Genomic DNA, 12,196 nt, shown 5'->3' on the forward strand with positions numbered 1-12,196 from the left:
AAATAGATAAGAAATACTCACTGAAACATCATCTTGAGGATATAGTAGAAGCTCTCTCTGAGGATCATTTTGTAATAAAGTTTTATTCTTTAATACAAAACTTTCAAAATCTATAGGTTCTACTAAATGTGGTTTATTCTGAAATTAAAATATTTTTATAAAATAAATAATAAAAAAATAAAGAGAATATTATAATAATAATTAAAAACTATAAAATTACACATTTTTAATTAAAAGCTATATAATAATTATATTATATAGAAGTACATAATTTATATATATGTATATTAAAATTTTTAACATAATATTTAAGAATTAGATATTAATTTGTAAATAATTTGTAAATAAAAATGTAATTTTGTCTAAAAATAAGAAATTATTTGTTTTTTAACTAAAAAAAATAATTAACAAACAATGAATCAAACTATTACCATAAATGGACATGTTTCAATATGAATAACATTATCTTTAAAAGAATCTCAATCTTACTACATAAGAAATTAAAATAATGGATGACATTTAAAAAATATAAGTAAAAAATTGATATTCAACATCATGCTTATCTCTTTTTTAGCTTGAAATATTTATAGTTATTCCCGGGTTAGTTGACAGTAATTATTATAAATAATGAATTAACGATATTATAAAGATTCTGATAAATAATTAAAAGAAAAATGTATTTTCATTAGTATTAATTATTACATGTTTTTTTTCGAAAAATAATAAAAAAATCTATATAAAATTAAGCGGTAAATATATCAGGTAGAGAAACCTACCTGTACCGTACTTTCACGTACTACCTGAGAGACAGTCTCTCGTAATTGAGCGGCCATACCCGGTTTACCCAGGCCGCGGGTAAACTTCCTTTCGCTCATCTTAGTTGATGACACATTGATCTCATCACCGTTCGCCAACTAAAGCAATCATGAGCATCACGCATACTCATTACATTGGACAACATTAACCACTCACTATAACCGCGGCCATATTTACGCGGCTTCTAAACTCACGTCGTAGTAACGCATGACAGTTCTCTCTATGCAGTTTACAGCGTAATACATCGCTGCAAATATATATATATATATATATTTATATCCGGCATATATATTATATACAAAATATTTAATCACGTTGCAAGGTATATAACATTATCCTTAGAAATTATATATACTATATATACATACGTATACATAAGATATATATATATATTATGCAATAATTACTTATTCTTCAAATAAAATTAAATATTCTAATTTTTTTGTTCTTAAGCTTTAATTTAATTAATATTATAAATGTAAAGTATTGTAAAATATTGTAAACTTTTGACTAATAATTATAATAATTTTTTTTTTATTATTATTATAATCCTATAATATTGAAATTCTTGGAAAGTCTTTTAATAAGTATAAGAAATCATAATAGATTACAATTTTTAGTTTTATAACTAAATAAAGTTTTGATTATAGTGGAATAATCAAAATCATATTTATATTCATTTTAATAATATTAAACGCTTTATTTCTTTTTATATATGTTCTGTTGGAAAAATATTTTAAAAAATTGTAATATAAAAATAAATAAATATAAAAATTGCACTTAATGATATCTATATCGCATTATGATTATAAAATATATCATTAAAAGCATAATACATTATATCTTTCTATAGAAACATATTTTAAAAAATTATAATTATTTTATTTCTTTTTTATTAATTTTAAATAATCTATATTTATGTTATATCTGAAAGAATCAAATGTTTTAAATTTAGTTAAAAAAATATTAAAAAATATTATACATAATTGAAAATATTTAAATTTTATAAATAAAATAATTCTAATTAATTATAAATATAATTATAATAATTATAATATTATATAATTAATTATATAATTAAAATATAATTATAATAAATATAATTATAAATAATATGAAATACCGCTTAATAATACTTAAAATTGCGGCGTGAGGTCAAATATCTATCTACAGCAACGTTTGTAATTTGGCATCGTCTGCTGTAGATACTAAATAGTATACAGATTTTTTCTTGAAGATTTTAAAGGTTTTTTTCAAACGAACAATTGTATGAATTTTCGATGATTTTTTAATTTTTTATAATTTTCATGCATATTTGGTGCTCTATAATATTTATTTGTTCACAAATAATTAATATAATTGACATACAAACTTATAAGAAAACTGGCTTAATTCAAGATATTTTTTGTATTAGATTATGGATGACGAACTAGAAGACAAGATTTTATATCAGGTAATATAAAAATAATCAAATATAATGTTTTCTTTTTAGAAAAATATTTTTTCTAAAGAGAATACTAGAAGAATACTTATCATATATTCGATCTACAATTTCGCGTGATTTGTATTCAAAAATAGTTTCGATTGATTGCTCTCAAATTTTTATAACATATAAAATAATAAGTTCATCTGTCATCTTTTTATTAATCAATAATAGATAATAATATTTATTTATTTGAATATGTTTGAACATTTAAAATTTATTTATAAAATTTTCTTTATAAATATCAAACACATCGTTAATTTTACATTTATGGAATTGTGTAACAGACATATGTATCATACATGAAGCTAGTATCAAAGTTTGCAGTGGGTATTCCCACAGGATTAAATGCTGGAATAAATACTCCTTTGGGTTATTTTTGGAAGATCATGAGAGTATATGCATTTAAGCCAGAAGTGTTAATTTGTGGTGCAGTTTTGGCAATAATTCTATTTTATATACAAGCTGTTGATGTATGGAGCCGATCATTGTTAGGTAGAATTCAATATACTCTTGGTCGTACAACATCAAAAGTATGTAAAAAATAAGTATAAAAAAATAAATTATATAATAATATAATAATAATTTATAATTAAATAGATAATATTTGTTATATAATTGAATTTTATTTAATTTATTTAAAAAATTAATTATTTATTATTTAATATTTTATCTCTTTTAGGTATCAAAACTACAATTTTTAGTTAATGATTCTGTAAATAATGGGGTGAAACTTAGTTGGGAATTAAAACAAGGACATATTGCTGCATATGCAGTTCAAGGTCATAGAGCTCGTATGGAAGATCGTTTTGTTGTAAATGAAGATATGAACAATACAGGTGTATCTTTATTTGCAATATTTGATGGACATGGTGGAGAAGTAAGTTAAAAAATATTCAAGAAACAAATTTATTTAGATATTATAAAAATTTAATCAATTATATATTAATAGGATATTTTTAAAAGTTTATTTATTGAAAATAATATTTTTAAAAGGTTCATCTATTGAAATTTTATATAATATTTTAAATTCTTATTGTAATTTTTTTATAACATTATTGATATGATATGATGATAGTTTTTCAAAATTGCAGATTAAAGGCACAAAAATAAGGTAAAAATATCTTACAATGGTAAAGTTATAATATAAAGTCAGATATAATAATAGTGAAAATTAAATTAAAAGATATAAAATATTAAAATATAGATTTCAACAATATATTTAAATTATTAAGTAAATATATATATATCAATTACTTAGAATTTATATCATTATAGATTAATTTCAAATATTATTACATTTTTGTTATTGTTTATATAATTATTTAAATAGAAAAATTTAAATATTATTATAATAGTGTGCATGCAAAAATAAATTAACAAAAAGATTCTTCATGTTCTTCATACATTAATATTTTTAGTAAAAAATATAATGTATATTAATAGTTAAATTATATAGTTAATGTAATTGTAGTTTATTATTTGTCACTATTTTTAAATATAGCAAAAGATATTATTAAGACATAGTATACTGACATGCTAATATTTTAAATCTTTTTGTTATTTATAAATACAAAATATTGATATATTTTTTTTTTCTCTCACCAGTTTGCAGCAAATTATGCTCGTGATAAACTTATTCCAAATATTAATAAAAAAGTGATTGAATTGAAAAATATGATAGCTGGTAAAACATCATATGTATCAGAAAATACACAGAAAAATGAAGAAATGGAAAAAAAAGAAGAAAAAAGTGATATAGGATATCTTGAACGTAAAAAATCGTTTCGTAAAACTGTAAGCACATCATTGACAGATGATTGCAAAAAAAATGTTGATGTAACTGATCCAGAACTACTTGATAAATTGGATAGTTTACAAAGACCAATAACAAGAGAAGTATGATTAATTATTATTTTTTAAACATAAGTTACAAAAAAATATTTATTTTTTTGTTTTAATTATAAGATAAGACCATGCAGAACAATAGAAAAGCCTCAAAAAATAGATATTGCAAATTATCTTGATGGAAATAAAATAAACTATGGTAGATTATTAACTGATGAAGTATTAGCAGTGGATAGATTATTAGTTGAAGCTGCTAAGAAAAACATGGATATAGCTGGTAATCATATATATATTTTTATAATTTTTATAATTTTATTAAATTTGTTTAAATTTAAAAATAATTTTTTAAAATTTTTACAAGGCACAACTGCCTTGATTGCTCTTTTAGAAGACAATAAATTAATTGTAGCAAATGTTGGAGATTCAAGAGGTGTGATGTGTGATGGAAAAGGAAATGCTATACCTTTATCTTTTGATCATAAACCACAACAAGTACATAGTTTTATTTATATAAATCATAATTAATAATTATGATTTACATAATTAAATTTATATAAATTTATATAAATATTATTTGTATAAATCATATTTATTACTAAAATACATTTTATTTCTAAAAATAATTTCTAGGAAAGAGAAAGAAAAAGAATAAATAAAGCTGGTGGTTTAGTGACATTCAATGGTGTATGGAGAGTTGCTGGTATATTAGCAACTTCTCGAGCTTTAGGAGATTATCCATTAAAAGATAAAAAATTAGTTATTGCTGATCCTGATATTTTAACTTTTGATCTTAGTGATCATAATCCAATGTTTATTGTTTTGGCATCAGATGGCTTATGGGATACATTTACAAATGAAGAGGCTGTTGCGTTTATTAAGGAACGCATAAATGAACCACATTTTGGTGCAAAAAGTATTACATTACAAAGTTATTACAGGTAATATATAACTTAATTTTACAATTTTATTTAATATCAATTTAACCGTTTTATATATATTTGTTTTTTTTTTATATATAGGGGTTCTGCTGACAATATTACTGTAGTTGTAATTAATTTAAAAGATCGTAAATATAGCATATCAGAGGCCAAAAATAATCAATAATGTAATATATAATGAATTTGTTTTTTTCCAAAGATATTCTAGTCATTAATTATACATTAACGACTAAGTGTAAATCTGGAAAAAAATGAAAATATACTTTTGTTTGTGTAATATAAAAATTTAATTTCATTCTTTATAACTATATTAATTTATATTATATATTGTATTATAATATTTCATTTAAATTTAATTATGATTGTTAAATAATATTGTTAATGTGAAAACATAGAATATTTATTGAAAATTTGATAATTACAGCATAATGTAATTTATTATAAATTACTATATAAATATTTTTTTATATAGAAGATTCCTCTTATTTGAGCCATTGATTAATCGGGTAGTCATTTATTTGAAAGTTTTAAGAACAAAAACCTATTATTAAAGATAATCATTTATAATTTTTCTCTTAATTGGGACAGTGTATTGTAACAGATAATTCCAATATTATAAAGATAATAAGCGGGACAATATAAGGAATATCCTCCCTCATTCCATTCATAATTATCATATTATACGATTTTATTTATAATTTAATCAAAATGTATATTTATGTATATGATTATATGGATCTAATTAGAAATAACCAATCATTCCTTTGTCTTGTCATCTTTTCTAAGTCTCACTATTTATACTTTGCATTTTTTTTTATTTTCGTTCATTATAATTTTATTTTTTTAAAAATTTCTTTAACTAATATTAATTGTGCATATATTTCAGAATCAAATAGAATATGTTGAATATTGTAATTTTTAAAAATTGTTTTTTTTTTTTAATTTTTCAAGTTAAAGTGTAATAATATGTTACACAATAAAATGCTATATAATAATCGATCATTAATTGAAAAAATTACTATATTGGACAAAATAAAAGATTACTTACCTTATATAAATAATTAATGTATATTTCTTATAAATAGATTAGTTAAAAGATCAAAAGATTCAATGTCCCAAATAATCGGAATCCATTATTATTACTAAATTTATATTACTAAAAAGTATTACAAAATTTGTAAATCATTAATAATTATAATGCACACATGTTTTATATTATCAAAATCTTGTTTATTATTGCTAAAAATATAGCAACAATTTTAAACTGTATATTTTACTTTATTACATAAAATTTGAAATACAGGAAATTTTATGCTATTTAAATAATAATAATAATAATAATAATAATAATAAATAAATTTTGTTATTTATAAAGAACAGCCAAAATTTATCTTATATGTAGATTATACTACAAAATATTCTTTTATTAAAAATTATTAAAAATTCCATGTTTGTATATGAAACTATATATTATTTATATATCACATGATTATTAATTTTTACTTTTTAACAAAATAATAATGTAACAAATATTTAGAAAATCATAAACTATTAATAGTTTATGATAATAATAGTAATTCTTTTTTTATAAATTTTTATAAAAATGTAGATATATTTTTATTAGATTGCAATAAATCTCATTATAATTTGAATGCAAATTTAATTATTAGACATAATAACATAATATTAAAATAGTTTTAAGCATAAATATATAGAAATAGTAATATTTTTGTTGATTTATAAAATTTTTAATGATACTTTTAACTATAAAATATTAATAAATATTTTTAATCAAATTTTAGCTAATAATTCTAAGCATCTTATTTAAATTTGAAATAAAAATTTATAATTTTATTAATTATTTCTTAGTAATTATGTAATTATGTAATTAAGTAATTATTTCTATAAAATTAAAAATCTATTAATGCAAATAATATATAATATTAATCAATATGAAAATCAATTTATTTTTGTATACATATATGTATATATATTCTATATTTAAACTTTAGCATTATAAATTACTAGCATATATTTGAAATAAATAATGTAAAAAGTTTTATTTAATTTTTAAGAATTCAATTTGATTTTAATATTTTACGAAATATATTTATATCACCATTAAAATCATCACATGCATTATTTGTTAAAGAAGGCAAAAATATTTTAAGGACATGAGTATTTTTAATTTTTATATGAAATCCAATTCATTATTTAATTACTGCTTTAGAAAATTTTGATACTTTTAAGATATTTTTAAAATTAATACATGATTTAATTGATTAATTGAAGATAAAAATGAATATTATACATGAATATGAATATTATAGCATATTTTATGTTTATTAAATATTTTTATATAGAAGATTCTACTAAAATAAATTTATTTTAAATATAACATTTTTTTATCTTTAAATTTTTAAATAAATAATTATTAATAATAATTTAATCATTTACAATATCTAATATGTATTAAAATTATTCTATTATAACTGGTATAAATATATTCTATGTTGTTTATGAAATTAAATATAATTTGTATTTTGAAAATATCTTGTTTTATAGAAAATTTTGCTTATATCAAAATTATTTCATGTTAATAATGTTATTATTGACAATATAAATAAATTACTCATGTCCAAAAAATTTATAAATATAAGTAATATATACAATATTTTAATTATTTGGTATAAATTATTTTATTATTCAACTTTCAGTACTGAAATAGTACTAGTTAAGTATTGAATGAATGGTTGTATTTTATGTACGAATGGACCATTTCACTCTTTGATGTTATATATACATTATTTATATCGTAGATTTTGTTAATAATGAAATATCAACCAAGTAATTCAAAATCTTCATCAGATGTATCACATTGTGGATCTACATGTTCAAAATCTACAACTATAAAAAAAATTTTTAAAATCAACTATAATAAATTTAATTATAACATTTATCTAAAATTTATTTATATTTATATATATAAAAAATATATATATAATTATTTCTATAAATATTTATATATATATAAAATATAATATATATGAATTATAAAACTTCAAATTATTTATATTCTTATAAATATATAAAATTTTACTTTTTTTTATTAATATTATACAAATTTAAAAATACTTACAACTTGAAGCTGCTATTGCTTCTGAAGCAACATCTTCAACTGACCATTGTGCTAATCTCTCTGCACATAATTCAAGTAAAGGTTGCTTTTCTGGTGTTATTAATTCTTCTTGAATAAATTTGCATAAAGATTTAAAGTCTTTTTCAGTTGCACAAAAAAAACACTAAAATATATATTATTTTCTTATTTTTTAAAAATATATTATGTTATTAATTAATTAATTTTCTGATAATTTCTAAATAGAATTAATTATTTACTAACAAGTGCTACAGAAGGATCTATCTCTATAATAGGAATACGACCAGAAAATTTACAATGATAGGTAGCATCCATTTCAATTTCTTCTTCTTCTAATTTTTTGGCAACACTACCTGATTTTTGTGTTGTATGAGGATCTAAATAAATCACTTCATTTCCTACAAATAACATTGAAATTAACCAAATTTAATTAGCAATTTATTACAATAAATTTATTAAAATAAATTATCAATTTTCATAAATAATTCTCTCTAATTAAATAATTCATTTAATATATATTTTTCTTTAATTTAATAATTTTTATTTTCAAATGCATTCATACCGACACATCCTATAAAATATAATGCATGAGTGGGTTTTCCTCCAATTACTCCTAGAGATTGTGGAATTTTGAATGATGTCTGAAAAATTATAGGTATGAATAGATTATCCTTAACTTCATCCATATTTCACTCCAATTTTAGCCATTCATGCAAGAATTTATTTCTTTATTACTTTAAGACCATTTATGTAGATAGGATTAATCTCGCTTAACCCAAGGCGAAGGGGTATTAAAAGTAATAAAGGTTTCCATTGGCTAGGTGCTTTTAATGGAGCATCACCATCGGCTTCCACTGTTGTACCTCCTTCTACTCTACATTGTTTTACTATAAATATTTAATTACATTTTAAAATAAAAAAAAAATATAAGCACATTAAAATGAAAAGTTTAATCACTTACAAATATCATTAACTATTAATGTATTGTCAAGAGCAACATGTATAGTGATTGAACTCCATTCATCAAACACAACTAATTTTCTAAAAATTACAATTTGATAAAATATCAAATATTATATAAATAAATATTTAAAATATAATAAATATATACTTTAATACTTGTGCTACTGTATTAGGACCAAACCATTGACCAACTTCTTTTCCTTCTGATGCTCCCATTAATGCAATTTGGTGAATAGAAAAAGGAGCATTTCTTTTGTCTTCAAAGCGTTCTAGAATTTTCAGATACGTACTATTTCTAGTTTCCAGACTCCATTGCCAATCTCTACCTATTTTATATATATAGGTATTTATATAATAGTTATTTAATTAATATTTTAAATTAATATATATAATAATTAAATTTTTATAATTTTAATTTATAAATAGTCATTTTAAAATTATTATTTATAAAATAACTTAATCAATAAATTTTATCAATACATTCATAAATAAAAATTGTATTTAAAATAACAATAAAAATATTAAATGATATAATAAAATTAATAAATTTAAATAAAAATGAAATTTACCTAAATGTAATATAATTAAAGCTTGACCAAGAACCATTTGACCACACCTTAACATACAACCCCAACCTTTATCAGATGTAAATGTAGAATTGTAACCACCAATAGGTACAAAATTTTTTCGATAAGTAAACCATAATTTGGATCTTATATCCCTACGAATTGCGTCGAGTTCTGAAATTTAAGATCTTACATATCTAATTTATTAAAGATCTCTTTAATGTAACTGTTTATTAGACCTCTTATGGCATTATATTTTTTTCCTAGAACCCAAACTGGTTCATCTGTTTGTGGTATATCCTCTGGTTCGTCTGAAATATTTTGTGTGAAAAGACTGTCCATTTTCACAATATATATAAATACTATCTACGTGATTTAAAATCCTTCAATCTATTATAAAGATGAAATGCTTTGTTACTCTACAATAATACATAAAGGAGAGTACAGTTTTTTTCTACAAAAAAAAGAGCAATTGAAATAGGTTAAGTATTTATCAAAGAATGATATTCTACATAATACAACCACCTTCAGCTTGGCAAAATGAGCATTGGTCATTGCTCATTGAGCGTAGATTTCATTGTTTTGGTAAATAACTAATATGATGATGTTATTTAACTTTAAAAAAATGTCAATAATGCCATATCAACAATCCAGTTGATTAATAAAGATTTCGAATATAATCGAAAATAGTTTTAATTCATGTAAATTATGATATCGGATATTAATGTAACATAAAACATGTGTTATTTTAATTCAAAATATTTCGTTTTAAAAATAATGAAGTGAAAAATATTTTTTTTGTATTCAAATAAGCACATATTAATCCCATATATCTAACTTTTTATTTCACTTTGCAAAATATATATTTTAAATACTTCTTCTTTTCACTAGATGGCATACATTTTCACATATTACATATATACATAAATGAGCACGTATTATAAACTTCTTTATGCATATATACTTATTCGTTTATTGTTTTCATTAAATAATTATTAAGATTAAATTTGTTTGTCAATTTTTTACAATCAATTATATATTTATTATATATGATAAATATGAATACGTGATCTTCATAATTTTCTAAAATGTTTTATTTTTGTTTTCAATATTTGTTAATATTAAAAACAATTTAAATAATTTGCATATATATCAAAATAAAAATTTATTTTTTTCTCTTTTTAATTCTATTGTGAATTAAATAGTTTTTTAAATCAAATAATAATATATAAAATAGAAAATACAAAAATAATAACAATTATTAATAGAAATAATATAATTATAATTAATTTTTAATATATTATAAAAATAAAAAATGTAGAAAAATGTAAAAAACCATACATTTTTAATAATTTAAATTTTATAAATATGTAGAAACATTCTTTCTGAAATTATCAATTATTTAAAAAAAAATGAAATATTTATATAGAATATTTTACTTAAAACAATTCAAAAAGTGTCAAATGCTACTAACGGAATTACCGGAAATAAAGAAATATTTACGAATTATTGCATAATGTCGAAAATATTGCATAATATTCGAACTATTACAAGTGCAATACGATATTGTGATTGGTGCCTCGCAAAGAACAATTTCCAGCCTTCTATATATTCAACTTTACCTGTACAGTTCACTACTTACCCACTTAACATTTCCGTTTATTTCAAACAGTTGCTTATGGTTATTTAACGTGTACCATTGCGAAATTTCTTATTAGTTCTTAAGTAATGTTACAAACATATTTTGTAATTTTTTACTAATATTATAATTATATGATAATATGATTTTTATTTTTTTTATATTGTAAATTTGTAAATAAGTGATAAGTGAAACTTTTGTGACATTTATGGATTTATTTAAAAAGATTAAAAACAGTAAGTAAATAATTATAATTTAAATATGAAAATAAATTTAATTTGCATATAATGAGAAGAAAATATTATTTTTTTAAAATTTATGATTATTGATTATTGATTAATTTTTTATAATTGAAATAAATAAAATTATTTAAAATTCAATATAACATTTTATAATATTTAAAGTATAAAATATTATATATAATTATATGTAAAAAAAAAAATTATTATAAATATATTTTTAAATTGTTAATAAAGATATAAGAAAAGTTTATTTATATTTATAAAGTTATATTAGATTAAGATTAATATTAGTAAAATTACGATAAGTAAATTTTTAAATAAAACTATTAAATTAAAATTTGAAAAACAATCAACTTTTATCCGGTTTTAGATTATCTTTAATCAAATACCATTTCGATTTTTTTATTAATTAAATGTCCTGTTGTGCTGTTCTCTTTCATGAACTGGATTTCCTTGAGACTTTCTACAGATATTGTAATGATATTTTATATATATATATATATACATATATCATTATATATGTATATATATATTTATAAATCTT

General features: G+C 19.7%; 4 protein-coding genes across 9 annotated transcripts in view; 2 read left to right on the top strand and 2 right to left on the bottom strand.

The window, feature by feature from the left end:
* Positions 1 to 1,054, bottom strand: part of LOC102670670 (dedicator of cytokinesis protein 9) — an 11,721-nt gene extending 10,667 nt beyond the window's left edge. For all 4 annotated transcript variants that reach the window (XM_006616042.2, XM_006616041.2, XM_006616040.2 and 1 more), the window contains exons 1-2: positions 777 to 1,054; positions 22 to 138 (exon numbers count right to left, since the gene is read on the bottom strand). In XM_006616042.2, coding sequence (XP_006616105.1) covers positions 22 to 138; positions 777 to 875 — 216 coding nt within the window. In that variant the 5' untranslated portion in view covers positions 876 to 1,054. The remainder of the gene's footprint in view (positions 1 to 21; positions 139 to 776) is intronic.
* An 860-nt stretch (positions 1,055 to 1,914) lies between these two features.
* Positions 1,915 to 5,937, top strand: LOC102671311 (protein phosphatase 1L). The gene is made up of 8 exons (XM_006616046.2): positions 1,915 to 2,269; positions 2,587 to 2,832; positions 2,982 to 3,179; positions 3,908 to 4,198; positions 4,268 to 4,424; positions 4,509 to 4,639; positions 4,778 to 5,085; positions 5,167 to 5,937. The coding sequence occupies exons 1-8, from the start codon at positions 2,234 to 2,236 to the stop codon at positions 5,249 to 5,251; spliced, it is 1,452 nt and encodes a 483-aa protein (XP_006616109.1). The 5' UTR covers positions 1,915 to 2,233; the 3' UTR covers positions 5,252 to 5,937.
* Positions 5,938 to 7,759: 1,822 nt separating this feature from the next.
* LOC102672257 (cysteine protease ATG4B) lies at positions 7,760 to 10,682 on the bottom strand. 2 transcript variants are annotated; one of them, XM_006616056.2, is made up of 10 exons: positions 10,297 to 10,682; positions 10,011 to 10,225; positions 9,775 to 9,945; positions 9,354 to 9,531; positions 9,204 to 9,283; positions 8,978 to 9,129; positions 8,805 to 8,883; positions 8,486 to 8,640; positions 8,225 to 8,387; positions 7,760 to 7,992 (listed from the first exon to the last, which is right to left on the bottom strand). In XM_006616056.2, the coding sequence occupies exons 2-10, from the start codon at positions 10,111 to 10,113 to the stop codon at positions 7,925 to 7,927; spliced, it is 1,149 nt and encodes a 382-aa protein (XP_006616119.1). In that variant the 5' UTR covers positions 10,114 to 10,225; positions 10,297 to 10,682; the 3' UTR covers positions 7,760 to 7,924. The 2 variants fall into 2 exon arrangements, with proteins under 2 accessions (XP_006616119.1, XP_006616120.1); XM_006616057.2 differs by having other exon boundaries at positions 10,294 to 10,627.
* Positions 10,683 to 11,374: 692 nt separating this feature from the next.
* The window catches only part of LOC102672014 (vesicular glutamate transporter 2), a 6,562-nt gene continuing 5,740 nt past the window's right edge, over positions 11,375 to 12,196 (top strand). The window contains exon 1 of one of the 2 annotated variants that reach the window (XM_006616052.2): positions 11,375 to 11,646. Coding sequence is in view for 1 of the 2 variants with exons in the window: in XM_006616053.2 (XP_006616116.2) it covers positions 11,619 to 11,646 (28 nt within the window). In the remaining variant the exon portion in view is untranslated. The remainder of the gene's footprint in view (positions 11,647 to 12,196) is intronic. The other variant, XM_006616053.2, reaches the window with a different exon arrangement.

Source organism: Apis dorsata, unplaced genomic scaffold (assembly GCF_000469605.1).
Source record: "Apis dorsata unplaced genomic scaffold, Apis dorsata 1.3 scaffold_249, whole genome shotgun sequence".
Lineage (NCBI taxonomy): Eukaryota > Metazoa > Arthropoda > Insecta > Hymenoptera > Apidae > Apis > Apis dorsata.